The sequence below is a fragment of the Pleurodeles waltl genome, chromosome 8, assembly GCF_031143425.1.
Source record: "Pleurodeles waltl isolate 20211129_DDA chromosome 8, aPleWal1.hap1.20221129, whole genome shotgun sequence".
Classification (NCBI taxonomy): domain Eukaryota; kingdom Metazoa; phylum Chordata; class Amphibia; order Caudata; family Salamandridae; genus Pleurodeles; species Pleurodeles waltl.
Window position 1 is genome coordinate 437,639,412 of NC_090447.1, and position 26,322 is coordinate 437,665,733.

Genomic DNA, 26,322 nt, shown 5'->3' on the forward strand with positions numbered 1-26,322 from the left:
ATGTGTCTAGGTCTTGTGGATTTTTCTAAATGGCAGCTTCCCAAAGTCCAAAAAGTGCAGCCTCGCCATTCCAAGTGGGACGATTTTGAGAGTTAGCCAAGCTCTCATGGCCCAAATGTAAAACCAAAACCCCAAATTATCAAGTGTCCTCTTGCTTGCCGTGGGATAGCATGTTTTAGTGTGCCGGGTAGAGCTGAAAGACTGCTACCCCCTTCATTTGGGGTGGGGGCAAACCATGCCCATAATGGTTGGTAGCCACAAGCCCACAATTTTTTATTTTAATTCCCTGGCATCTAGTAGACTTTCTGCGCCCCCGGGAGTGGATCGGGGTAGTTGCCCCATCTGCCCACAGGAGGACAGAACAACTTTGTCCCCATTTATTTGGGTGGGAGGTATGGCCATACCGCCACCCTCTTTTAAAAAAAATAAAAAATGTTCTTCTGTGGTGTCTGGTGGGGTTTCTGCTATCAAAATAGGCCGATCTGCCCCCAAGGTGGGCACAAATGGGCTAAAATAAATTGCCCCTCCCCCAGGTGTCGCTCCCCTTGCGTGAAACTGACCTAAAAAAAAGAAATCCCTGGTGTCTAGATTGGCCTAATAAAAATTGAAATGGTTAAAAACAATTTGTCTCCCAAAGCCCTCCCTCCTCTCCCCCCCCCCCCCCCCCCCCCCCCAGAGAGACCCTTGCCTGAGGGGTCGCTCTACTTATCAATGTAAACAAATTAAAAAAAATCCCTGGTGTCTAGTGGCTTCCCTGGTGATTAGTGCCTAATCACAATAGGCCGATTTGCCCCCAGAAGGGGCAGAAAGAACCTAATAAAAAATTGCCCCCTGGGGAGCAACCCTTGCCTAAGGGGTCGCTCCCCTTATGCCAATTTCATTAAAAAATAAAAAATCCCTGGTGTTTAGTGGCTTCTGCCCACCGGGGGTAGATCAGCCTAATCAATATAGGCCGATCTGCCCCCATGGGGAGCAGAATAGGCCAAATAAAATTATTGGCCCCTGGGGAGCGACCCTTGCCCCAAGGGGTCAATCCCCTTATGACACAAAAAAAAAAACAATCCCTGGTGTCTAGTGGATTTACACAGTGTAGGGACACTCCTCCAGTCTGACACTTCTCTCACATCGGTCTTCCAAGGAATTATATACTCCATGCCAGAACACCCCTGTTTAATTTGATTGGGAACATATTGCAGGTCACTCACCATTTTCATGTGACATCCTTGATCAGTTTTATCAAAGTATTTGAGCAGCTTTTAGGCAGCAGTTTTGCGTTGCTACCCCGCATGCACATCAGCAGTCCCTAAGTTTGACTGTGGTTGTAGCTCAGTAAGCTGGTATAGGACAACGAAAATCTTGTGGCCTGCAGTATCCAAGTTTTGAACCTACCACGATAGCTCAGGAGATTCTGTATTTCATGACCGCCGGCTACTTCCATCTGAATTACTCAGGTGAAGAAATGTGGGCATCAGGTCATAACAGAGATAGGACTGACCAACCTCACTGTATGGAAAACGTTCACTTTCATGATCAACTAGCAGTCATGCTGGCAGTCATCCTGTGAAGTGGAACGTATATGGAGCCTTTCAGTCGGAGGCTCTCTCTATTCCTTTAAGCATATTGAGGGATCTTTGTAAAGTGTAACCTGTGTTGAGCTCTGTGGGCATAGAAGCTCACCTTGTGCTGCAAGTCCAGAAGCCTGAATTGTGCCTGCAAAGGAGAGGACCACCCTGGGGTTGTCTTGGGATAACCACCACCACAGTACCTTCCGAAAGGAAACTAAGGGCTCTCTGGTTTACCCTTCTTAGGGTGTCCCTCTGTGTTTGCTACATTGCAGATCCAAACTTCCTCTAGAACAGAACATCCGCACTGACGGCTATTTTCCTTTCTTCTTCACCAGAGAGTCCCAAAAGTGCTGTTTACCATTCTGCCATCTCAGATCCTTATGCCAAACTTTTGGGGTTTGCTCAGAGTATTCTCAGAATAATTTGGAGGTTTGCTACCCTTCAAACTACCATGTTAAATTCACATTCACTTTAAATTTTAACCTTGTGGTTGTCAGCCATCCTTTCTTTCCGTTTCACTGAGGCAGGTCCTACCTTCTTGGCATCACCAGTAAGTGCTGTGCAATGTTTCTCTACCTGACTCTTTGCCTCTGCCAGGCCTTCAAAAGCCTACATCTTAGATCAGCCACCTATGGCATGGTCTCATTTACCAATAGCTCCAGTAGTGCTCCAGCAAGCCTTAACCTTTGGATTACTGTGCAGGTCAAGGTAGGACTGAACCGTTTAACCACGCTGTTAAAGTATATGTTGCTCATGTTTATTTGTCTCATGCTGTACATTGCTTTCATCTTATTACTTCCAGCAATACTCCCATCTTTCTTACTGGTGGTGCCCGACCAAGGCCATACCACATCTCCCTGCCCTTTGCAGTCTTAAACCTATGGGTCAAGAACCTCACCCCTATTCCAACCCACCCTGGGTCAGGTCAACCATACTTCATTTGACCATTCACCTCCAAAATTGCAAGTAAGTAAGTACTAGTCTTGCTTGATTTGCTGCCAAGCCACTAAATCCATTACATTTGTCCAAAGAGCTTCAGTTAACTTTTCAGGAGAGCCAGTACTAAATTCCTTGGCTTCTATTTTGGAAGTCAGTTCACTTGTTATTAAACCCTCCTGAATTAGAGTTGTCAGCTCTGAGAACAGAACAAAAGGCAGAGAAGCTAGTCTGATTTCTAGGCGATCCGTTCTGTGTCAAATGAGTTAAAGGAAGCACTCAGATGTACATCAAATGAAAAAAAACTGGACATTTGCTAATTTAGGCATATATTCAAGACTTTAAATCCAGATGTTCGTATTTAAACACAAAGCATTACGTGTCCAGTGCTTCGCCTTCCTCCCAAATAGTGTGGGGGTTTTGGCTTAATCTACATGTAAAAAAACAAAAGGACATAACTGAAGCACAGCTTCCTTGTATGATCAGTAGTTAAACTATTTAGTTGCACTTCCAAGGTTCTTTTTATTTTAATTGGATTTAGTCTTATAGTGCTGAATGTGACATTTGGCAGCTTCAAAACAGCTGAATATGAATTTGTTCTTGATTTTAGGCGAGGAACTTGCGATGCTGGAGGACATGAATCTAGGCATTATGGACTTGAGGAATGTAACTTTTAAAGTAACCCAAGCCACATCAAATTCCTCTGCGGACATGCTGCCGGTCATCACAGGAAATCGGTATGGACTAATAAAAAATATATGTATACATGCAAAAGTTTTTTATCTCACTGTGATTTCCATCTTGGTATCCCTTTAGTTAAATAATTTCCCTGAATCCAAAACTGAACATTGTTTCTCAGTGATAACCATAAGACATTGCATTGGTGTATATAGAAAACCTTCAGTCATTTCTTAGCTGCTTTGTTTTCCATTTCAAAAACAGCAGTAGACAAAAATATGAGCTGAAAATGAGCTGAAAACTATTTAATTAGGTTAGTCATTTTTTGAACACATAAGTTAAATGCATATTTTTCTGCAAAAATTGTGTAATAACCTCTCATATTGCTAAAATTAAAAAGCAGGTTCTGTTGAATACTGTTCCATCTGTAGGTTCTTTAAACTGTCTGCAGGCTGGGTCCTGTGGATATTTTTAATACATAGTCATGTTGTAGGAGAAAGAGGTGTACTTAATATGAGATTGATCACACACCAGATCATAAGCCATGCAGAACCCATTCTGCTCCCTTTCAGTGCCCCAGTGTCAGGACTCTAGAACTCTCTGGAAACAATGCCAATGATTAAGAAAGTTTTATTTTTTTTGCTTTATTGTATTTTTTTATTTTGTTACATCTGTTTGTCATTAGCAGCAAAATGCCTTAATGTTATAGGGGTTTAAGCAAATGTAAAGGTTGACGTCAGAAACTGACACCCATGACAACAGTAAGTGGTGTTTGAGTGTTTAGCATGACCGATGAAAATGCAGTGCTTGCCTGATTTTGACCAACTGAAAGGGAGAATGATAAACAGTCTTGTCCCAAACATAAGGCACTAGGACTTCCATTAGGGTTCTTTGACTGGACTGGTGCAAAAAACATAAGCAGAAGAGATTGAGGATTGAATTGCTGTCTTCTAGTCCTATGATATACATTCATCCAAAAGAAAGAGTAAGAAGAACTCCCTGTCTGGACTCAGAGGAGTACCCTGCACCACTTCTGGAAGTGGTTGGTAAACGGCTTTAGGAGCAAGCTTCAAGTCTAGCCTCTGTATAGGAAAGGGCATGAACTTCAGTGCTGATGGTGCCATCAATTGGAAATTTCTAAGGCCTTTAAAATAGAGATCTTTTCCATTGTGACCCAATTTAGAGAATTGTTTAACATTTCGTCCGCCACCATACTGCCTGTTCTACAGCATGGAACCATTGCGGTGGTGCAGAAGGTGCCTGTAGGTTTTGCATCACTGCTTGCACTCTCTATTGAGGAACATTGAGAGAATTCTGAACAGCGAGTGGAGCTGGAAGTAGTAGGTTGTTTCTTTAGGCAGTTGGCTTAGAGTTTGCATGTATACTTAGCAGCTTTACAGCATCATCTGGTGGTTCCAGCGAAACTGTTGCTAGCACCAGTGACACTTTCAAAGTCAAATCCAGAAATTGTATTGCCTTGTTGGAAAACTGCTGGTGGGTTCATCTCACTCAGAGAGACCATATGTTTTTGATAAATTTAGTATGCCATTTGCTGAATCTAAATGCATTCATGTTGATTAAGGAGGAGCTGAAGGGGAGGAAGTTGCAGACACTTAAGAGCAGGGGTCTCCAACCTTTCCATAGTGAGAGCTACTTCTAATCAATGAAAACTGTCCTGGGTCACTGCTGTTTGTATTAATAAGAGTACAGGAAGGCCAAGCAACTTATACTCTGGCCCTCAAGAACCCCAGTTCTGTCTTGCATGTACAGCGTTAATGGCACAGAGCTGCTTAATGAAATGTTTATTCATAGGTTCCTCAGAGATCAGTTTTGTGTCCCTTTGTTCTTGTCTGTGAATCACTTCTCAAAGTCAAGCATCTCACTGAAGTTCATGTTCCCTGTCACCCAAGACATGCAATGACACTGCTCTTTCTGAGAGAGCCAGGGACCGAAAAGCTTCCATTATCTATCTAAGTGTCCTAAAGTCCATTGCTTGATGTCATCAAACAAGATCTTTTGAACCTATAACATTGTGCTCTTAACTAGGAAGGATGGTGAGCAATGATTAATGATATAGTTTGTGAGGTAGATGAAGATTCATACAGTGTCTCATATAAGCATACCTCTGCAGCCACTCCCATGCTTTTGAATATACGTCAGGCAATCATTAAACACAAATTAAGACAGAGAAAAGAATTAAAGAGGAAAGAAGGGAGAGGGAGCTAAAAGGCAAAAAAGAAGTAAATGTAGGAAAGAATAAAAAGAAAAAAAGTAGAAAAGAATAAAAGGAGAAAAGGTAGGAGCAAATAAAAGGAGAAAGGATAGGAATGAAAAAAGGAGAAAAGTTAGGAACAAAAAAAAGAAGAAAACTGAGTGAAAAAAGGAGAAAAAGGGAAAGGTGAAAAGTAAAACAACAGGAATCAAATGAATAGAGAAAATAGAAAAATGAAAAGGAGACAAAGGAGAGGAGAGAGGCAAAGAGAAAAGGAACAAAAAGAAAAATATGAATACAGGTGTGAGAAGGAAATAGAAATGAAAGAACAAGAAGGCACAAAAGAATGAGAGTGAAGAGAGCAAAGGAGGAAAGAAGAAATATGAAGAGGAGAAAATGAAAGGAAAAAAGAAAAAGCAATGAAAGAGAAGAGTCAAGGAATGTAGAAGAAAGAGAAAATGAAAGGGAGAAAATGGGGCGATGCAAAAGAAAAAAGGTTGCAGTGGAAAAGAACAAGAAGAGGGCAAATGGGAGAGAAAAAGAGAAGGAAAGGAGAAATAATAAAGAAAGAAGTACCAGGGCAAAGAAGAGAAGAAATGAAGAAAATGCAGAAATCAGGAAAAATAAAAAGAGAGAATAAAAGGCAAACAAAAGAAATGGGAAAGGAGAGAAGGAAGAGAACAAATTAAGAGAAGTAAAGGAGAAAACAAAGTGAAGAGAAAAAAGGCAGGAAAATGTATCAAGGAAATCAGTACAGGGATAGAAACAACAAGGAGAAAAATAAGAGAGGCAAAGGTAAAATAGGAATGGGTAAAAATCTAAAGGAGGAATAGAGAGGGAATAGCAAAGGAAAAGAAAAGAAGAACAAGAGACGTGAGAGAAGGAAAGGAGAAAAAGCAGAGAAGAAGCAAATTAAATAAGAAAGAAGAATGATAGAAGGAAAGGGGAGGGAGAGAAGAAAGGTATACAGAGAATGGGAAATAAAGGAGGAAAAAGTGGAAAGGGAAAAGGATTGAAGGAAGAGTAGAGAAGGAAAGGCAAAAAGGTAAGAAGGAATTGAAAAAGGATAAATGAAAAGAAGACAACGGAGAGAATGAGCAGAGGAAAGGGGGGAAGAAGAGAAAACAAGGAGAAAATGAGAGCAGAAAAAGAGAATGGCAGGAAAGAAAGAAGATAGAAAAAGGTAAATAAAATAGGAGAGAATATGAAAAGGGAGGAAAGAGAAGAAAAGCAAAGGTGGGAATGAAAAGAGGTAAAGAAAACAAAAAAGTGGAAAATGGAAGTAAACTGAAAAAGTAGAGGGCAGTAGAAGGAAATGAGAAAAAAATGAAAGTTAGAATGAGAGTAAGAAGAAACTCAACCTGTAGCACTGAGCACTAGTGCAGAATCAACTTGCCTGCAAAAGTATAAGTTCGATGGCATCTGTCGCTGTAGATACGCATGTTCTGCAATAGCTCGCCATCTGGTGTTGGGCCGGAGTGTTACAAGTTGTTTTTCTTCGAAGAAGTCTTTCGAGTCACGGGACCGAGTGACTCCTCCTTTTGTCTCCATTGCGCATGGGCGTCGACTCCATCTTCGATTGTTTTTTTTCCGCCATCGGGTTCGGACGTGTTCCTGTCGCTCCGAGTTTCGGAACGGAAAATTAGCTAATTTCGGAAGATTTTCGTCGGTATTGTTGCGTTCGGGATCGGCGTACTTAGATTCCACACCGCATCGAAGAGCTCCGGTGCCCTTCGGGGTAGTTTTTCGATCCTCCGTCGGGGCCTGGTCGGCCCGACCGCGTGCTGAAGAACGCCGATGGAACGGACCCCGTTCCGCTTCTGCCCCAAATGCCACAATAAATACCCCTACACAGACCAACATTTGGTCTGCAACCTGTGCCTGTCACCTGAGCACAGCGAAGACACCTGCGAGGCCTGTCGTGCGTTCCGGTCCCGAAAAACACTCCGAGACCGTCGAGCCAGAAGACTTCAAATGGCGTCCGCACCGACAGCCCAACGGGAGTTCGAGGAACAGGAAGAAGAAGGTACCTTCTCGATCCAAGACTCAGACTCCGAAGGATTCGACGATACACAAACCGTGAGTAAGACGTCGAAAACCACACAAAGAAACATTTACAAGGCCCAGGGGACGCCACTGCCACCAGGCCATGGCTCAACCCATAAATTCGGTGACCGACCGTCGGCACCGAAAAAGGCCCAAACAGTGCCGAGATCGTCCGACTCCGGTCGAGACACCGGCACGCAGCCTTCTCGGGACCGAGAAAGTGCTGGAGACAAGCCTCGACACCGAGATGCCGGTGTGGACACGGCTCGACGCCGAGACAGCGGCACCGAAACAGATCGACGCCGAGAGGTTTCGGCCCCGAAAAAGAAAAAAGTCACCTCGGAGCCGAAAAAACACGCAGACAAAGTTTCGACGCCGAAACAAACTGCAAGCGACCCAGCTTCAGGCCCTTATACAGAAGAGCACTCGCTAACCTCCCAAATGCAAAAGCATAGGTTTGAGGAAGAGCTACAAGCAACTGATGTGGACCATACGCAAAAGCGTATCTTCATTCAGCAGGGGACAGGAAAAATAAGCACCCTTCCCCCCATTAGGAGAAAGAGAAGGTTGGAGTTCCAGACGGAACAAGCACCACAACCAAAAGTGGTGAAAAGAGTTACACCACCACCCTCTCCTCCGCCCGTGATTAACGTTTCACCAGCACAAACTCCATCTCACTCCCCAGCTCACACCACCATGAGCCAGGGTGACCAAGATCAGGACGCATGGGACCTATACGACGCCCCAGTGTCAGATAACAGCCCAGAGGCATACCCTACAAAGCCATCTCCACCAGAAGACAGCACCGCGTACTCTCAGGTGGTGGCTAGAGCAGCACAATTTCATAACGTAAGCCTCCACTCAGAACAGGTCGAGGATGATTTCTTGTTCAACACACTCTCCTCCACCCACAGCTCCTACCAAAGCCTGCCTATGCTCCCTGGTATGCTCCGGCACGCAAAAGACATATTTAAGGAGCCGGTCAAAAGTAGGGCAATCACACCAAGGGTGGAAAAAAAGTATAAGCCGCCTCCTACGGACCCGGTTTTCATCACTACACAGCTGCCACCAGACTCTGTTGTTGTAGGAGCAGCTAGGAAAAGGGCCAACTCTCACACATCTGGAGATGCACCACCCCCAGATAAAGAAAGCCGCAAGTTCGATGCAGCTGGTAAGAGAGTCGCAGCACAAGCTGCAAACCAGTGGCGCATCGCGAACTCCCAGGCACTACTTGCGCGCTATGACAGAGCCCACTGGGACGAGATGCAACATCTCATTGAACATCTGCCCAAGGACTTCCAAAATAGGGCAAAACAAGTGGTTGAGGAGGGACAGACCATCTCCAACAACCAGATACGTTCCTCCATGGACGCTGCAGATACAGCTGCACGGACAATTAATACATCTGTAACTATCAGAAGGCATGCATGGCTCCGAACGTCTGGATTTAAACCAGAGATTCAACAAGCAGTTCTCAATATGCCTTTTAATGAAAAAGAACTGTTCGGTCCAGAAGTGGACACAGCGATTGAGAAACTCAAAAAAGATACGGACACTGCCAAAGCCATGGGCGCACTCTACTCCCCGCAGAGCAGAGGGAATTACAGCACATTCCGTAAAACGCCCTTTCGAGGGGGGTTTCGGGGTCAAAGCACACAAGCCAGCACCTCACAAGCAACACCGTCCACTTACCAGGGACAGTATAGAGGAGGTTTTCGGGGACAATATAGAGGAGGGCAATTCCCTAGAAATAGAGGGAGATTTCAAAGCCCCAAAACCCCTACTACTAAACAATGACTCACATGTCACTCACCCCCTCCACACAACACCAGTGGGGGGAAGAATAGGTCATTATTACAAAGCATGGGAGGAAATCACTACAGACACTTGGGTTCTAGCAATTATCCAACATGGTTATTGCATAGAATTTCTACAATTCCCTCCAAACATACCACCAAAAGCACAAAATTTAACAACACACCATTCCAATCTCCTGGAGATAGAAGTGCAGGCACTATTGCAAAAGAATGCAATCGAATTAGTGCCAAACACACAAATAAACACAGGAGTTTACTCACTGTACTTTCTGATACCAAAGAAGGACAAAACGCTGAGACCAATCCTAGACCTCAGAGTAGTGAACACTTTCATCAAATCAGACCACTTCCACATGGTCACACTACAAGAAGTATTGCCATTGCTAAAACTACACGACTACATGGCAACTTTAGACCTCAAGGATGCTTATTTCCATATACCAATACACCCATCGCACAGGAAATACCTAAGGTTTGTATTCAAAGGAATACATTACCAATTCAAGGTACTGCCTTTCGGATTAACAACCGCACCAAGAGTCTTTACCAAATGTCTAGCGGTAGTCGCTGCACACATAAGAAGGCAGCAAATACATGTGTTCCCATATTTGGACGACTGGCTAATCAAGGCCCATTCGTTCATACAGTGCTCAAATCACACAAATCACATCATACAAACCCTCTTCAAACTCGGGTTCACCGTCAATTTCACAAAATCCAAAATTCTGCCACGCAAGGTACAACAATACCTGGGAGCCATAATAGACACATCAAAGGGAGTAGCCACTCCAAGTCCACAAAGAATTCAAAATTTCAACACCATCATACAACGCATGTATCCAACACAAAAGATACAGGCAAAGATGGTATTACAACTCCTAGGCATGATGTCATCATGCATAGCCATTGTCCCAAACGCAAGACTGCACATGAGGCCCTTACAACAATGCCTAGCATCACAGTGGTCTCAAGCACAGGGTCACCTTCTAGATCTGGTGTTAATAGACCGCCAAACTTACCTCTCGCTTCTGTGGTGGAACAACATAAATTTAAACAAGGGGCGGCCTTTCCAAGACCCAGTGCCACAATACGTAATAACAACAGATGCTTCCATGACAGGGTGGGGAGCACACCTCGATCAACACAGCATACAAGGACAATGGAACGTACATCAAACAAAACTGCATATCAATCACCTAGAACTTCTAGCAGTTTTTCAAGCACTAAAAGCTTTCCAACCAATAATAGTTCACAAATACATTCTCATCAAAACAGACAACATGACAACAATGTATTATCTAAACAAGCAGGGAGGGACGCACTCCACGCAGTTAAGCCTGCTAGCACAAAAAATTTGGCATTGGGCAATTCACAACCAAATTCGCCTAATTGCACAGTTTATACCAGGGATACAAAATCAACTCGCAGACAATCTCTCTCGAGATCACCAACAGGTCCACGAATGGGAAATTCACCCCCAAATTCTGAACACTTATTTCAAACTCTGGGGAACACCTCAGATAGACTTGTTTGCGACAAGGGAGAACGCAAAATGCCAAAACTTCGCATCCAGGTACCCACACAAACAATCCCAAGGCAATGCCCTATGGATGAACTGGTCAGGGATATTTGCTTACTCTTTTCCTCCTCTCCCTCTCCTTCCTTACCTGGTAAACAAACTCAGTCAAAGCAAACTCAAACTCATATTGATAGCACCAACTTGGGCAAGGCAACCCTGGTACACAACGCTGCTAGACCTATCAGTGGTACCCTGCATCAAATTGCCCAACAGGCCAGATCTGTTAACACAGCACAACCAAAAGATCAGACACCCAGATCCAGCATCGCTGAATCTAGCAATCTGGCTCCTGAAATCCTAGAATTCGGGCACTTACAACTTACCCAAGAATGTATGGAAGTCATAAAACAAGCAAGAAGGCCATCCACCAGGCACTGCTATGCAAGTAAATGGAAGAGGTTTGTTTGCTACTGCCATATTAATCAAATACAACCATTACACACAACTCCAGAACATGTAGTGGGTTACTTGCTTCACTTACAAAAATCTAACCTAGCTTTCTCTTCCATTAAGATTCACCTTGCAGCAATATCTGCATACCTGCAGACTACCTATTCAACTTCCCTATATAGAATACCAGTCATTAAAGCATTCATGGAGGGCCTTAGGAGAATTATACCACCAAGAACACTACCTGTTCCTTCATGGAACCTAAATGTTGTCCTAACTAGACTTATGGGTCCACCTTTTGAACCCATGCACTCCTGCGATATACAGTTCCTAACCTGGAAGGTGGCATTTCTCATCGCCATTACTTCCCTGAGAAGAGTAAGCGAGATTCAGGCGTTTACTATACAGGAACCTTTTATACAACTACACAAAAATAAAGTCGTCCTAAGGACCAATCCTAAATTTTTGCCAAAGGTTATTTCACCGTTCCATCTAAATCAAACAGTGGAACTTCCAGTGTTCTTTCCACAGCCAGATACCGTAGCTGAAAGGGCACTACATACATTACATGTCAAAAGAGCATTGATGTATTACATTGACAGAACAAAGAACATCAGAAAGACTAAACAACTCTTTATTGCATTTCAAAAACCTCATGCAGGAAACCCAATTTCAAAACAAGGTATAGCCAGATGGATAGTTAAATGCATCCAAATCTGCTACCTTAAAGCTAAACAACAGCTGCCCATTACACCAAGGGCACACTCAACCAGAAAGAAAGGTGCTACCATGGCCTTTCTAGGAAATATCCCAATGCAAAAAATATGTAAGGCAGCCACATGGTCTACGCCTCACACATTCACCAAGCACTACTGTGTAGACGTGTTATCCGCACAACAAGCCACAGTAGGTCAAGCCGTATTAAGGACATTATTTCAAACTACTTCCACTCCTACAGGCTGATCCACCGCTTTTGGGGAAATAACTGCTTACTAGTCTATGCAGAACATGCGTATCTACAGCGACAGATGCCATCGAACTGAAAATGTCACTTACCCAGTGTACATCTGTTCGTGGCATCAGTCGCAGTAGATTCGCATGTGCCCACCCGCCTCCCCGGGAGCCTGTAGCAGTTTGGAAGTTACCTTCAATTATTTATATATGTATCATCTCAACCTTAAATAGGTGCATACTTAGTCACTCCATTGCATGGGCACTATTACTACAATTCAACTCCTACCTCACCCTCTGCGGGGAAAAACAATCGAAGATGGAGTCGACGCCCATGCGCAATGGAGACAAAAGGAGGAGTCACTCGGTCCCGTGACTCGAAAGACTTCTTCGAAGAAAAACAACTTGTAACACTCCGGCCCAACACCAGATGGCGAGCTATTGCAGAACATGCGAATCTACTGCGACTGATGCCACGAACAGATGTACACTGGGTAAGTGACATTTTCATTACTTCATATTAGCGTGGCAGCCTGTAACTATGAATGAAGAAGCTTAACCTTGACGATTTTTACAGGAAGGTGGGCTGCATGGACTTGCCCTGCCAGCTTCCCTCCCGCACAGAATTAGTGGTGCACTGTTTAAAGTTCTGCCAGCTGCATAGTCTCAATTTATCTGACAAGCAATAAGATGGGAGAGATACTCAGATGCAGCCTGCAAGCTACTGGTGGCTTGTGATTGACCAGCTGGAGACACCTTTTTAAAATATTGTATAGGACTCAAATATTTTGAACCCGTATTGTGCTAGAATAATAATTGAAACTGTGTCAACCATGCCCTCAGCAGTTATAGCCTATACAGAGATGTTTTAAGAATGGCTTCTTCTACGAAGATGGAAGCCACTGTTTACACAAGTGATTGACATACAGGACAACTGACTTAGTGATTCTCCTCCCAATTTTCGAAGGAACTAGGGGCCAGATTTATCAAAGGGTTTTACCCATTCTGTGTCTATGGGAAAATGTGTTTGTACATATGGCCCTACCTTCAGTGCTACTGTAATGAGGGCTGTTGCTCAAATTGTATCACCAATTTAGTGAAGCAACAAGTTAACTTCTAAGCAGTTATCAGTGCTGGGAAGATTTCATTGCTCAAGTGTTGAAGCAAAAGCATGGAAGGAAATCCTAGCAAATCTCCTGCAAAGAAGCCCCTCGGAGTACACAACAATTGCTGCGTTGCACTGAGTCGAGAGCAGAGTTTTTTCTTTGTGCACAGTCTAATTAAGTTGGAACATGTAAATTGAAAGACAGAATTATATACCCCTTCAGTGATGTTGGTTTTGATGAGTCTTCTATTCCCGTTGTAGATGCTATAATCCACTCTCACCCCGGGACCCTATCCTATGGATGGAGTATTTTAAAGACACAACATATCTATAGATTACTTTAAGCATAGATAAAGGAAAAATAATCAGAACCATGTGATTCTTTTTCATTTACCTTTAACTGAACCACGTGTCTTTTGCCTGCCATTGCTTTTGCGCATTCCAATCAGTAGAAGACAATGCCGACATTAGCTAGGTAATTTGACTTCAGTAATTAGAGAAGCCATTTGGAAATTGTACAGGGAGGGAACTGCCTCGCTCCCCCCCACCCTGGAGCGCCTTGAGGCCCTCACGGGTGAGTAGCGTGCTCTATACATTTTTTTTGATTGATTTGATTGATTGAGGGAAAGATAGTGAAACAATGAGAAGAAAGAGAACAGTTGAGGAGAAGTTGTAATGATTGTGGTAACTGAAGTTAGTCTTTCCATACACAATTGTTTTTAGTAAGATAAAATTCACAGTCAAGGGATTTGTTTCAGCAACTAATGCTACAGATTTGGATTCCAGTATTGAGTCATGTCTTTCTGGAATGCAAGACAAGGAGTTAAATTTTACTTCAGTTCGGTTTCATTTAGAAAGATACATTCCTCTTTTAAGGTTGGTAAGGAAGGTTTTACGTTTCCAAGTGTTGTTTGAAGTGGAAATAATGAAGTGCAGCTCGGTGTCATCCACATATTTATGGATGGATACTCATCCTTTTCTGAACTCCGTGTACCTAGCAATCTACCTGTAGTTTAAGGACTGTTGGTCATACTAACAGTTCGTACGGTACTCCACACACCAAAAGAAATGCTTGGGAGTTTGAACATTCTGCTGGAATTAATTGATCTGTGCTTCTTAAGAAAGAAGAGTGCCATTTTAAAATATCTCTTTACAATCCTATGCGTTTGGTCAGCGTATGCAGAACAGTTTCATGGGCAACAGTATTAAGAGTCTGCAGAGCATTACACAGAATCGTCAAGGTTGCATTTTCCATATTGGCTTTTGACTGGGATGCAGATTTGTTGTTTCATGGCGGGTTTCTTTGTTGTCATATACCAGGGGTCCCCAACCTTTTCCGTAATGAGAGCTACTTGCATTCAATGAAAATCACCCTCATCTACTAATATTATTAGTGTTGTAATTAGTGGACATCATATGCAAGACTACCTGCTGCGATGACCTCCATTCATCAGGCATAGTTGCCATTAGTGATCTAAAAAATGCTTTGTCAATGTAGAATGCATCTACTTGGGTAATACATAACAGCCATGGCCCCAATGCCCTTGGCACCAAGGTAGTACTATAAGTGATAGGTCTCCCCTACGCCGCATGATTTATCACTCAAATATCAGTTTAAGATATATTTTGGAAATTCAACCATTTTTCTAAAAATATCAGCTTACGAGTTCTAAAAATACATACATTTCTTCATGGCTTTCAATTTTTGTTTACATATATTAATTCATACAAGCAAAAGCTTCTAATTTAGTTGGTGGGTTTGCACACCAGAGAGCTACTATTAGATAGCTGGAGACCTACCAGTAGCTCTCGAGCCACTCTTTGGAGAAGCCTGTCATATACCTACCTAGAAAAGGAAGCTTTCAGATGGGTCTCAAATTTCGAGATAGGTGTTATTCATTTTATTTTTAATAGTATAACCAGGTACAAGAAATGAATAACATTGCAACCTGTATAGAACAACTGGTTGAATTTGTGAAAGCTGTTCTAGTGGATGAGTATACAGAAGTGCTTAGAACCTACTATAAAAATGATTTATGCAACAAAAAAGTAGAAAGCAGGTAGTAGAACTTCGAATCCTTTAAAGTAATCAATCTCCACACTGTTACTGATACAAGCATATATCACCCTTTATAATATTTAGCATATTATCCTACTACAGGAGTTATGTTTGTAGTGGGAAGATTTACACTAGATTATATGAGAGGTAAATGTACCTGGAGAAATGGAGGCATTGATGGTTTTTAGATTGATTTGGGATGCAGCTCCAGCATATTTCTTTTTCTTTGTGGCGCTTTGAATTCTTGTCAGATAAAGACGCCTTTGAGGTTTTATTTTTATAGCACTGCTCTTTTGGCACTAAGAGGGGAAGAATCTTGATGAGAGCTGTTGAGAGGTTTTGAGAATAGCAGTGACGTTAACTATGAAGTATCAATGCTGAGGTTTTGATGTGTTTTGCTTTTACCTGACTATACATAAACACATACAGATAACTAGTGATCCCCAGATCAGTATATCCTTTTACGATATTCCTTAACCATAACGCAGATTAATGTGACCGATCATTTCTGTTTTCAATGATTCTTAAATGATTCTTCAGAGAAACTTGCTGGTTAGCTACTCAAGTGTTTTACATGTTTTCAGCACCAGGGTAATGGTATTGTTTATCAAATAAAAAAAATAAAAACTCAGGATACAAGATGATGGTGGACCACGTTTTTTGGAAATTAAGCATATGTTATGGCAACTGTTGTGGTAAATATAAGAAAAATAAGCAGCAAATGATAGTGTTTTAGTGATTCCTTTCTACTACAGTGTCCTGATGGATTTCATGGTTACATATCATCCTGCTAGTATAACAAAGTGGTTAGGTTTTCTTTCCTGTCAGTTAGAACATCTGCTAGCCTTTCACAATTCCTAACTCGAATTACACATGACTTCTCTTCTACAAAACATTCCTGTATGTCTTTTAGCAAATCGTTTATCAAGGGGCATTTGGCTGTCATTCGCTAACCACAATTCTGCATCTTGCTAATACCACTGCCAATAAGGCAGTACTTTTACTCATCTTGTGTTTAGGAGAGGTCAGAGTGCTTCCATCCATGTAACACCCTCAAGTGAGGGAGTCTCTTCACTCAGATGGATGCACGCCTGTCTTGGGTCCCAGTGACTGTAGCAGCCAGGTTCCATTACACTCACCAGTAAGATGAGGCGAAAACACCCTAGAGAAGGGGTTATGCTAACCAGGTGAATCTATCTTTTGAAACTTCTAGACCATCAGTGCAATTATTTCCTTTCTAGTTTTTCATATACTCCATTTGACATTTTGTTAACAGAGTGGGTATGGCGGTTCTGCAGAATGTCCTTATACTTCAGTTGAGCGTGCTACATTGCCAGAATCATGTTGATCTCTGTTTGTGGGTTGAGGAAAACCCCAATACTTTTATCTCTACCAGTGGGGACACACTCAAAGTTTTTAGTATCCACCAGTAGGTAGTTTAAATGCACACCTATTCCCCTCCCCACCAGAGCCTTTCATTTGAGACTCACACTATCATCACACAGCACCCAGTTTGACACAGGCTCTGAAAAAAAGAACAATTCACAAGGTCCCTTATAGAGATAGAAGCTCACACCAGGATCATGTTGATCATGGCAGGAGATGACCCAGTGATGAAGCATGCCACCTACTGGGTGGATGTGGCCTTTTCGTCCTGTAGATAAAAAATAACTGAACACATCATGTTCTGATTATGATTCTTCATTTCCTGAGCATGATTTTTTATTGGAGGTTATATCGCCTTGCTGTATTCTCCTTTTCCCCTATTGTAAGTCATATTGGGTAGTTCTGCTCTCTCCCACTTTGCGTTCCATATTACATCACTCTTTATGCCACTCTGTTTTGAAAACCATTTTGCCCCGTTCATACATTTATTATGGTGGAAAGAGTATTGAAGGATATTGGTTTATTTGAGAAGGTGGTTCATGTGTCTTTCTTAGCATTTAGCAATCTAGTGCACTGAAGGTAGTGAATGTGTGCTGTCCCAAGCATGTTATGCCTTTTTAAATGTTGAGGACTTGTCATTGGTAAATCACTCTCCCACAAATATGTAATTACACTCCGTCCTCTGCATGAAATTCAAACAGTGGTGTATTTGGGGCACATATGGCATTCATGCATTTTAATTTAGAAATGATCACCGTTGCAGTGTAGTTAACTTCATCAAGAAGTGAGTTGATGTGTTCAATTTAGTTGGTGCAATAAGATACAACCAAGTCACTGTTCCACTGCATGCCTGCCAATGGTTTCTTGAGAAGAATGAAGAATGAAGACAGGATTTGGGGTTGCAGAGTCTGTTTAATCAAATTAATTACAAAACATTCACACTTCGTCCATCGGCTCCATTCAGCAATCCCAAAGGATTGATATTTTGTGGAACCCCCTTTAACATCTCTGTCAACTGTTCTAATTAATTATTCAGTTCTTGCATGCCGGCAATCATTTGTTTCATCTGTGCCACTTTGCCAGACTGTCCTAGCAAAGTTGAGATCTTCTGCAAAATCTGTTTCATTCGCTGGGGAGCCCCTGGTGTTCTTTAACGCTTCTAGTACAGTTGCATTTGAAGACTCCACTGCAAGGGTGGACTGTGGAATAGAGGTCCCCATCATAGGTTTTTGCAGAGCTTACCTTATATTAGCTGATGGTTTCATGTAATAGTGCATTTTGTTGGTGGGGGTCAGTTTAACCGTTTTTTTTCTGACCATCATGACATCCACTGGGTCTTTAGGTTGGAGATAGCCGCCATGGGTTCGCTGAGCAGTTGAAATCTATGCAGCAGTCACTGTTCAATATTTCATCATGGGAGTGATACTAGTGAGTAGGAAATTTGCAGCTGTCCTCACCACCTGGTTCTTAAACCTAGTCCATGATACTTAGAAGTAGGATCAAGGAAACACAGTGAGCCGTGAACCTTCAGTGCATTCTAATGATTGGTTGAGGCTGTATTTTATATATTTCATCAGTCTTAACAGCAATCTTCAGTTAACAGTGAGTTTAAGTTCTCTCATGAGTGCCAGACTGTTTTTGGTGTTCCAGTATAACCCTTTTATTTCAATCTCAGTTCACAGTTTTCACTCCAGCATCATTAGGTACTCACCAGAATTGACTGCAGATATCTATTACAGCTGAAGTTTGTTTTATATCTGACTCTTCATGTCTCATTTGGATGTATATTGAATGCACCTTGCTCATAAATGCTTGAGTACACCCACACTTTACAGTGGAGATTCTCAGGGCATGTGGGTCATCAATGTGTTCTCCATTTTGTAACAGCAGGAGTTTGCAAGATCCTGATTCTATATATCAGGATATGACATTTCAATTCACAAATGGCTCTCTCTGCACACATGAGCTTTATTTACATGCTTAGAAACCTTTATGAATCTGGCCCAATGGCTTCTTTTACATTTAATGTCAATTTTCAAATGCTCAACTTAAATATGTTCGGTGAATGTGGCTACCAAGATGAAACAAGTGTCCTTGTCTCTTATCCTGGTGGGCCTCACCTGGGCCAGACAGCCCTGGTACTCCAAACACCTGGAAATGTCCATCAGCCACCTTAAGAAACTTCCACCCAGGTCAAACTGTCTCACCAAGAGACAAGGCCAGCTCTGACAAGTAGGCAGCTCAACCTGGAGTCCTAGAGTTTGGATATCTAAGCCTCTCACAGGAATGCATGACCAATATGCTGGACATGCGTAGGCCCACCTCACAGGCCTGTTATGCAGCAAAGTGGAAAAGGTTTGTCCATTACTGTCTTCCCAAAATTAAAGACCACCTGAAGGCTAACGTCCCGGACATCGTCAGCTGCCTTTTACATGTGCAGAAATCAGGCCTTGCCTTCATATCAATAGGTTTGCATCTCAATGCTACATGCAAAATAGGGACAGTTCATCCGTCTTTAGAGTCAGAGGAGTGAAGGGTTTCAAGGAGGGTCTTGGGGGGACACACCTCTATGAATACCTCGTGTCTTAGTGTGGGATCTCACTGAAGTCATCATAAGGCTACCTTTGAACCTTTATAGTCAAGCAACTTATAGTACCTCTGCTGGAAGGTGGCAATACCGTCTCTCAGACACATTAGAAAGCTCGAAGCAGACACCTTACAAGAAACATTTATTCAGGTGCACAAAGATAGGGTTTTTCTCATGACTAATCCCAAGTTTTCCTGATAGGTGGGTTCACCCTTTCACCTTAATCAGACCATGAAACTCTCAGGGCCTGATTCTGAGTTGGGCAGTTAATTCTGACCCTTTTGTAAACCCCTACCTCTTGGTAATGTTATTTATCATGTGTGATAAACACTACTTTTACTCGTAATCAGGACTTCAATCCACTGTTTGCTACTAGATTCAGTCGCATAAAGAGCTTTACACACAGTGAATTTCAAAAGAGCTTTTATGTACTACATTGACATGACCAAGCCCTTTCATAAGTCTCATCACCTCTTTGTAGCCCTCATGAAACCTTACAAGGGTCCTCCCATCTCTAAGGCAGGCACAGCAAGTTGGATAGTCAAGTTCATCCAAATTTACATAAAGCTGAGATTACCTGTACCCCCAACACAGCACCCACAAGAAAGGGACAACTAGAGTTTTCTTAGGGAGCATTTCACTAGCTGACCTCCGCAAAGTATCCACCTGGTCAACACCACACACTTCCTAAGAACTACTGTATGACCATTTTGGCCCACCAGCAGGCTAGAGTTGGTGAGACAGTTTTAAAACTTTGTTCCAGACATCTTCATTGTCTACTCGCCAGTCCCCACTTACGAAAGGCACTGCCCTACAGTCAATGGGGGGCATGTGTATCTACAGCCACATGTGCTAAAAAATTGAAAATATTACTTACCCCCTAAGCATCTGTTCGTACTGTGTAGTGCTGTAGATTCACATGCACTGACCCTCTTCTTGGAATCCTGTGATTATTGTAGATCTCTTGTACTACTCACTTAACACTGCACAATTTGTATGGTGTACCACACTATGCTCATTTAACACTCCGTATACAATCTAATATGGAGTTAGTCCGCACGTGCTCTGTAGACCACATTCAAAGAAAACCAACTTCAAAATATCCAAGCTCAACACTAGCTGGACGGAGTATACTGAGCATGTACACATTAAAAACTGATATTTACAGGATAAGTAACATTTTCCATACAGCACAGAGCCAATGATTAGAGATAAATCAGTGAATTGTTTACTTCCTGTTGCAATGCATGCAAGACTAAAGTGTCATCTCCACATTAACAATGTGATATGAAAACCACATAAGCAGGACAAAAACTAAAGGGGAGGAGGGAGTTGTCCTGTAGGTAGGTCTAAGCAAGTGAAAAAACTGCCCAATATATCACATCCCTGCAGAAGGTTAGAGGCTAGGGAGTGATGGTGGCCCTATGATCATTCGAAAGACAACAAAAGTATTTTGAGGAACTTTAACTGGTGTGTGACCAGTAGATGAGAAAAGAATACTGTTACCCCAGATGGCTCCACAAAGCCATCAAACACTCTTGGGTTGCCTTCTTCTAATCAGATGTTGAGGTCTTCCTTCAGCCACTACAAGGAGGCAATCCATATATCAGTAAGCTGGTTTGTACCCACAGGTCAGAGAAGGGTTTTCTTTACTCTTGTACCTGCACCGTCTCTTGTATGTCACTTGACTGACATCAGGAAACACTAGCACTCTGTGATTCTGTTATCAGACTTTTGTTTTCCTTTTCTCTAGTGTAAAGGTGCCCTATCCCAGAATCTCTTATTGCACAACTGCTAGGACTGTATCTGAGTCTTATTTTCATTTTTCCCACCTCTTGCAAACAGTTGGTATTTTTGCTTGTTGTTGTAAAATTGGCATCTTGCTTTTAGATGGATTACCCTCCATGTAAGAAAGTTCACTGCTGTGTCTTTAAGTCAGTGGACCAGTCCTTTGCTAGTCAACCTCAGAGAGGTCTTAGTATTTTCTAATTTATCATAGGTGCTACCAAAAGCAACAAAGACTGCAGCAGATGTTGTTGGAATTCAGACATCTTACCAGGTCACAAAAATGTCCACCCTTGTCATTTTAGCCTCCACATTTTATGTTGTCATTTTATTTGCTATGACCCTTGTCATTATGGATTTGTGCCTCAAATTTACTGCCGTCAGTTTAGATTCCATTTGATCACCCTTTCTTCTTTAAAGATGCCATGCCTGTTTGTGCCATAGATGTCCCCTTCATGTCTATTTAGGTTTCCAGGCATCCAGGCTCCCATTGTTCTAGAAGCAGACAGCAGCCTGCAGTCCCTGATTATGATGATGAGCAGAACATTTGAATCTTTGTCTTGTAGAAGAGGAGGGAATTTAATTCTCATTTCAGGTCCTTACGTGGACCAGGAATACTCACCACAACTGCTTGTCCAGCCATCGGACTGACCCTCTTTGGCCACTCCCCCACCAAACTGAATACAGAATCTGCAAGCAGAAATGATGTACCTTCACTATATCACAGCTGTGATAGGCTTAGAGAGGACCTTGGTCAGATTATGTATTGGAGGGCCAACTTCCTGCTTGTCATCCCCGCAACTAAAGCACCAGAAATTCTGATGCCCATTTTCTTTTTAAAGCCTTCTGGGATTTGCTGGTTCCGTTTTTGAGCTGGAGTTTTTACATATTCTTGCATAATGAGCATTATTTATGACCAATTATTTTTTTTTGGTTACTCTGTGATTTTCATGAAGGTAGTTTGGATGTTACTATGCATGAAACTGGTTAAGCTGGGGCTTCATCTTTAAGAGCTAAACGTAAGTCAAACCGTTCATACTGGTACATTTGCCAAAATATTGAAAGTAGGCATAATTGCTTGTTTTTTTCTTAACCTGTTTTATTGATGTTTCTACTACCAACATGACAATTTAGAACTGCATAATCAAGATATATGTAAATATCCCTGTGTTCAAGTTCTGTATAGCATTTAAACAGTATGATAGGTGCCATCTCAAGCGATTTCTTTATAACCGCATCGATAAATATGCCTTTGACATCACTGACCAGAAAAGACAACCGAATAAACAAAACCTTTTGACAACAACTATTTTTAAGCCTGGTTAAAAGGCTAAATTAGTATGACAGAAGTATTTAAGAGATTGCTGAGCTGCACTCTTAGTTTGTTTGAGTGGGGCAGATCAGAGGATCATGTATCAGAGGTAATTTGAGACGCGTAGATAAGTTAGTGCCAGTGTAGGACATCTTGGTCGCATGGAAGGTGAAAGAAAGAAAAGGGGGGGGGTTGTCTCATGCAGGTTTTATGTACCCCTTATATGTACCCCGCTCTATGGATGTCTAGTATCTGCCCAAAGGCATTTCCTAAAGTAGGAAATAGGGTCATTCCACTTAGAGGCAACTGGGTGCTGTTATGTGCCTTTGGCCTCCTCTCTCTGCAGAAACACAGATTCTGCTTCTGCCTAATGAAGGACAACAGCGTACCAGAGCAGGATTCCAGGCAGAGAGGATCTTTTCCAGTGCATCATGATTGTGCGCCTGGCCAGAAGGAGGAACAAATCCAACAATTTGCGGTTAACTTTGCCAGCCTTAGGAAGAGCATAAAGTCTTAGAATGCAACATTCTAGTGCATGCAAGTTGTGACGATTTGTGACAGATGTGAGAACTGCGGTGATTGCAGTCCAAAGATTGGCGACTGTTGAGCAGTCCTAAAACATGTGCTTGATAGTCTGAAAAGGAGCATTGCTTTTTGACAACTAACCTATGTATTTATTTATTTTTAACTATATTTATTGATTTTTCATAAAGCAACATGAACAACACGACATATACCCATAGGTACTAAAGCAGTGAACACTGTACACTGTACAGTAACAGGTAAGTGAGGGACATAAAGGACATAAAACACACTGATCTAGCATGACAATATAAAATTTAACATTACAAAAGAGGCCAAGCTAAAATAACTACCACAGGATGGACAGGCCCCGGGGAGGTGAGCATTCGGTACACAGCGGTAGTGTTGCTTTGAGGAAAGTGTGACTACAAGCACACCCCCACCTCCCGGCGGAGCTATGATATGAGAATCCAAATACTAACGAGTATCAATGACCGACACCATAAACGATAGGTATCATCTTATGACACCACATTAGTAAGGTGAATTGCACCATATCATAGAGCATGTATTATTTATCCTTTCATTAGAGGTAGTCCACCTTGGTCCTGAAGAGGAGCCTAGGGGTTTGGCTTCGAAACATGTAGACTTGGAGAGCAGGTACATTATATCCCCCACTTCTGAAGACCCTTTTTAATCATAACGCCTCCAAGAGATCTATTAAATCATTGGAATTACTAGGAGAGAGGTATTGTTTACTCACCCAAGATCCCACCACTCCTACCCCTCCTGTGATTCACCTTGACGAGACAACATCAGTGCTCCCACGTATCCCGTAGGTCGTAGCACGCCCGCTCTGTAGCGGAACGGGAAGAAACCCAATGATGAAGCATGCCACCAAGGGGTAACCCTAGTGGATGAGGGTTTTTCCAGCAGAAAAAGTCCTTTTCTTGTCCATCCTGTGGTAGATCTTTTAGCCAGGCCTCTTTTGTAATGTTATATAGGCTATAAGGAGGACAGACCCAGACCCACAACCTCCTCCTCCCTCTTTGTTTTTTAATATAAAATTTAAGGCATGACGGTAGTGACAATGTAAGAGTTACATGGGGGCTGAGGAGTTCAATGAGCCTATTTAAGCTTATAACAGAAATAAGGAGACAAAGATAATGATACAACACATCAGTAGGATGTATCAGATTCCAAGGTAAGTAATTAGTCTTGCAGTGGTTGCCATATATCTTCTGTGCTTGAAGCAAAGGGTGGCAGCAGCATGTAGGTGTCACTAATTTTATTACAGTGAATCAAGCTTTTCTGCCATGCATAATTTGTGTAGTGTAGTATTAGGCCACATTTTGCAAGTAGTAATGCAATGGCGGTGAATCTACAGACACTCTTGGGATGGTCCTTCACATAGCCTAAAAGGGCCATCAGGGGGGTAGGTGATAGCGTGACTCTTATCATGGCAGAGACTAATGAGAAGATTTTAGTCCAATATCACCCTAAGCGTGGATATGTCCATGTTAGGTGGGCAAAGTCCACCTCTCTAGCGTGACATTTGGGGCAATGTTATGACCGTGTAGGATCAAAGTGTGCTAGGTCTTTGTGGGTGTGGTATAGGCGCAATGTAGGAAAGGAGGATTTTGTTTTTGTGATTGATAGGGCCGAGTTTTGTCTGGGAGCAGCAATAGTACCAAACTTTGTCAGGTATTGGTTGGCCTAGGTAATTTTCCCAGGCCTATCTAGCCCAAAGGGTGTGGTCTGGTTCATGGCTAAAAGGGCATGGTATAATTTGGAAAATAACCACCTCCCGTCAGGGTCTTTAATAATAAGTGTCAATGGAGGGAATTCATCTGGAGCCAGAGGATACGTAAGAAGACAAGAACGTAATGTATTTATGGAGGTGTCAAATCGGTCCTTGTAGGAGGCATCCTGTAAACAGGCGTTGTTAGTGTATGCTAGGGCATGATCACTGGGAATTTTTTTTTTCCTAAAATGCTCAGGTCAAAACAGTGCATGGTTGGATTAGCTCCTCACAGGTAAGAGGGAGCCAAGGGTTTTTGGACAGGGCTGAGGATTAAAGGATAACCCCCCTCCTGAGAACTCAGTGCATTTTCCACCAAGCCTAGCTGGTGATCAAGAGAGTTTGTAACTCTTATGGATCAATAGGGATACCTCTAGGTAAGATGGAAGACAGTTGAAGTTATCAGGTTTGCTCACTCTCTGACTTCAGATAAGGGAACCTGGCTTTTGAATGATTCAGTGGTGAGCAATTTGGCATTGTGCAGCCAAGGAGTAGTGTTGAGGATCAGGAACTCCTTAGCCCCCCAGTCATATTTGAGGATCGGTTTGTCCCAACGGATGCAGGGCCTACTCCCAGCCTAAACAAGACATAGTATGAGGCCACGCAGGGTGGTGGAAAAATGTTGTGTCAGTGGTATCGGGATGTTGAGAAAAAGATAAAGGAAACAGAGAGAGCGATCATCTTAATGATAGCCAACCTTCCTGCCATGGAGGGGGAGAGTTTGATCCACCATTCCACCTGTGCAGTCAGCTTATCAATGGCAGAGTCATAGTTGAGTCAGAGGATCTGTTCTTTCTCCCTATGCAAATAAATGTCAAGATATTTAGTTGAATCTGCACTCTGTGTCAGGGAAAGTCTATAGTTACAGGTTGCGTACAGTTGGGAAGAGTTCAGACATGATCCAGTTGATGTGAAGACTAGAAAGGCCCCCAAATCTCAAAACTTCAAGGATCAGGGGTGGGAGATTTTCAGAGGGGTGATGGACAAACAATAAAATATTGTCAGCATATATGAGGGGGTCAGACACGAATTGGAGACCTCTATGCATATGCCTCTCCTGAAGATGGTGGGCCAGAAGGTCTATCGCAATAATGAAGAGGAGCAGGGAGAGGGCACAGCCTTTTTTTGTCTCCCTAGTCACGGGAAAGAAGCCCGTTAGGGAACCATTCACCCATAGGCGGGCCTTGGGACTGGAATAGAGTGGCATGACTTGCGACATAAACCCAGAGGGAGGCCTAATTTATCTAATGTCGTATTCCAAAAAGGCCATTCTAGGAAGTCAAAAGCTTTTTCAGCATCTAATAATGCCACTGTGATGGGGGTCTCACAAGAGATCCTGTTCAGTAGAGCAAATATCATCTGCAGGTTCAACGAGGTGGATCTAAGTGAGATAAAACCAGTCTCAATGGGAGTTATAATTTGTTTCATTAGGAGAGATAAGCAGGTGGCGAGCTAGAATTTTATTATGTAGGTTTAGAAGGGAAACCGTCGGTAGGAGCCACACAACTGGGGTTTTTTGCCAGGTTTTAACAGGAGTGTGAGACAATTCTCTCGCAGCATGGGTGGTAAGGTACCCGTCTCAAGAAATTCA

The 26,322-nt window shown here is 42.5% G+C and overlaps 1 protein-coding gene across 37 annotated transcripts in view; it reads left to right on the top strand.

The window, feature by feature from the left end:
- INPP4A (inositol polyphosphate-4-phosphatase type I A) overlaps positions 1 to 26,322 on the top strand; it is a 997,999-nt gene that overhangs the window by 832,471 nt on the left and 139,206 nt on the right. For all 37 annotated transcript variants that reach the window (XM_069204338.1, XM_069204341.1, XM_069204354.1 and 34 more), the window contains one exon: positions 3,112 to 3,238. In XM_069204338.1, the coding sequence (XP_069060439.1) occupies positions 3,112 to 3,238 (127 nt within the window). The remainder of the gene's footprint in view (positions 1 to 3,111; positions 3,239 to 26,322) is intronic.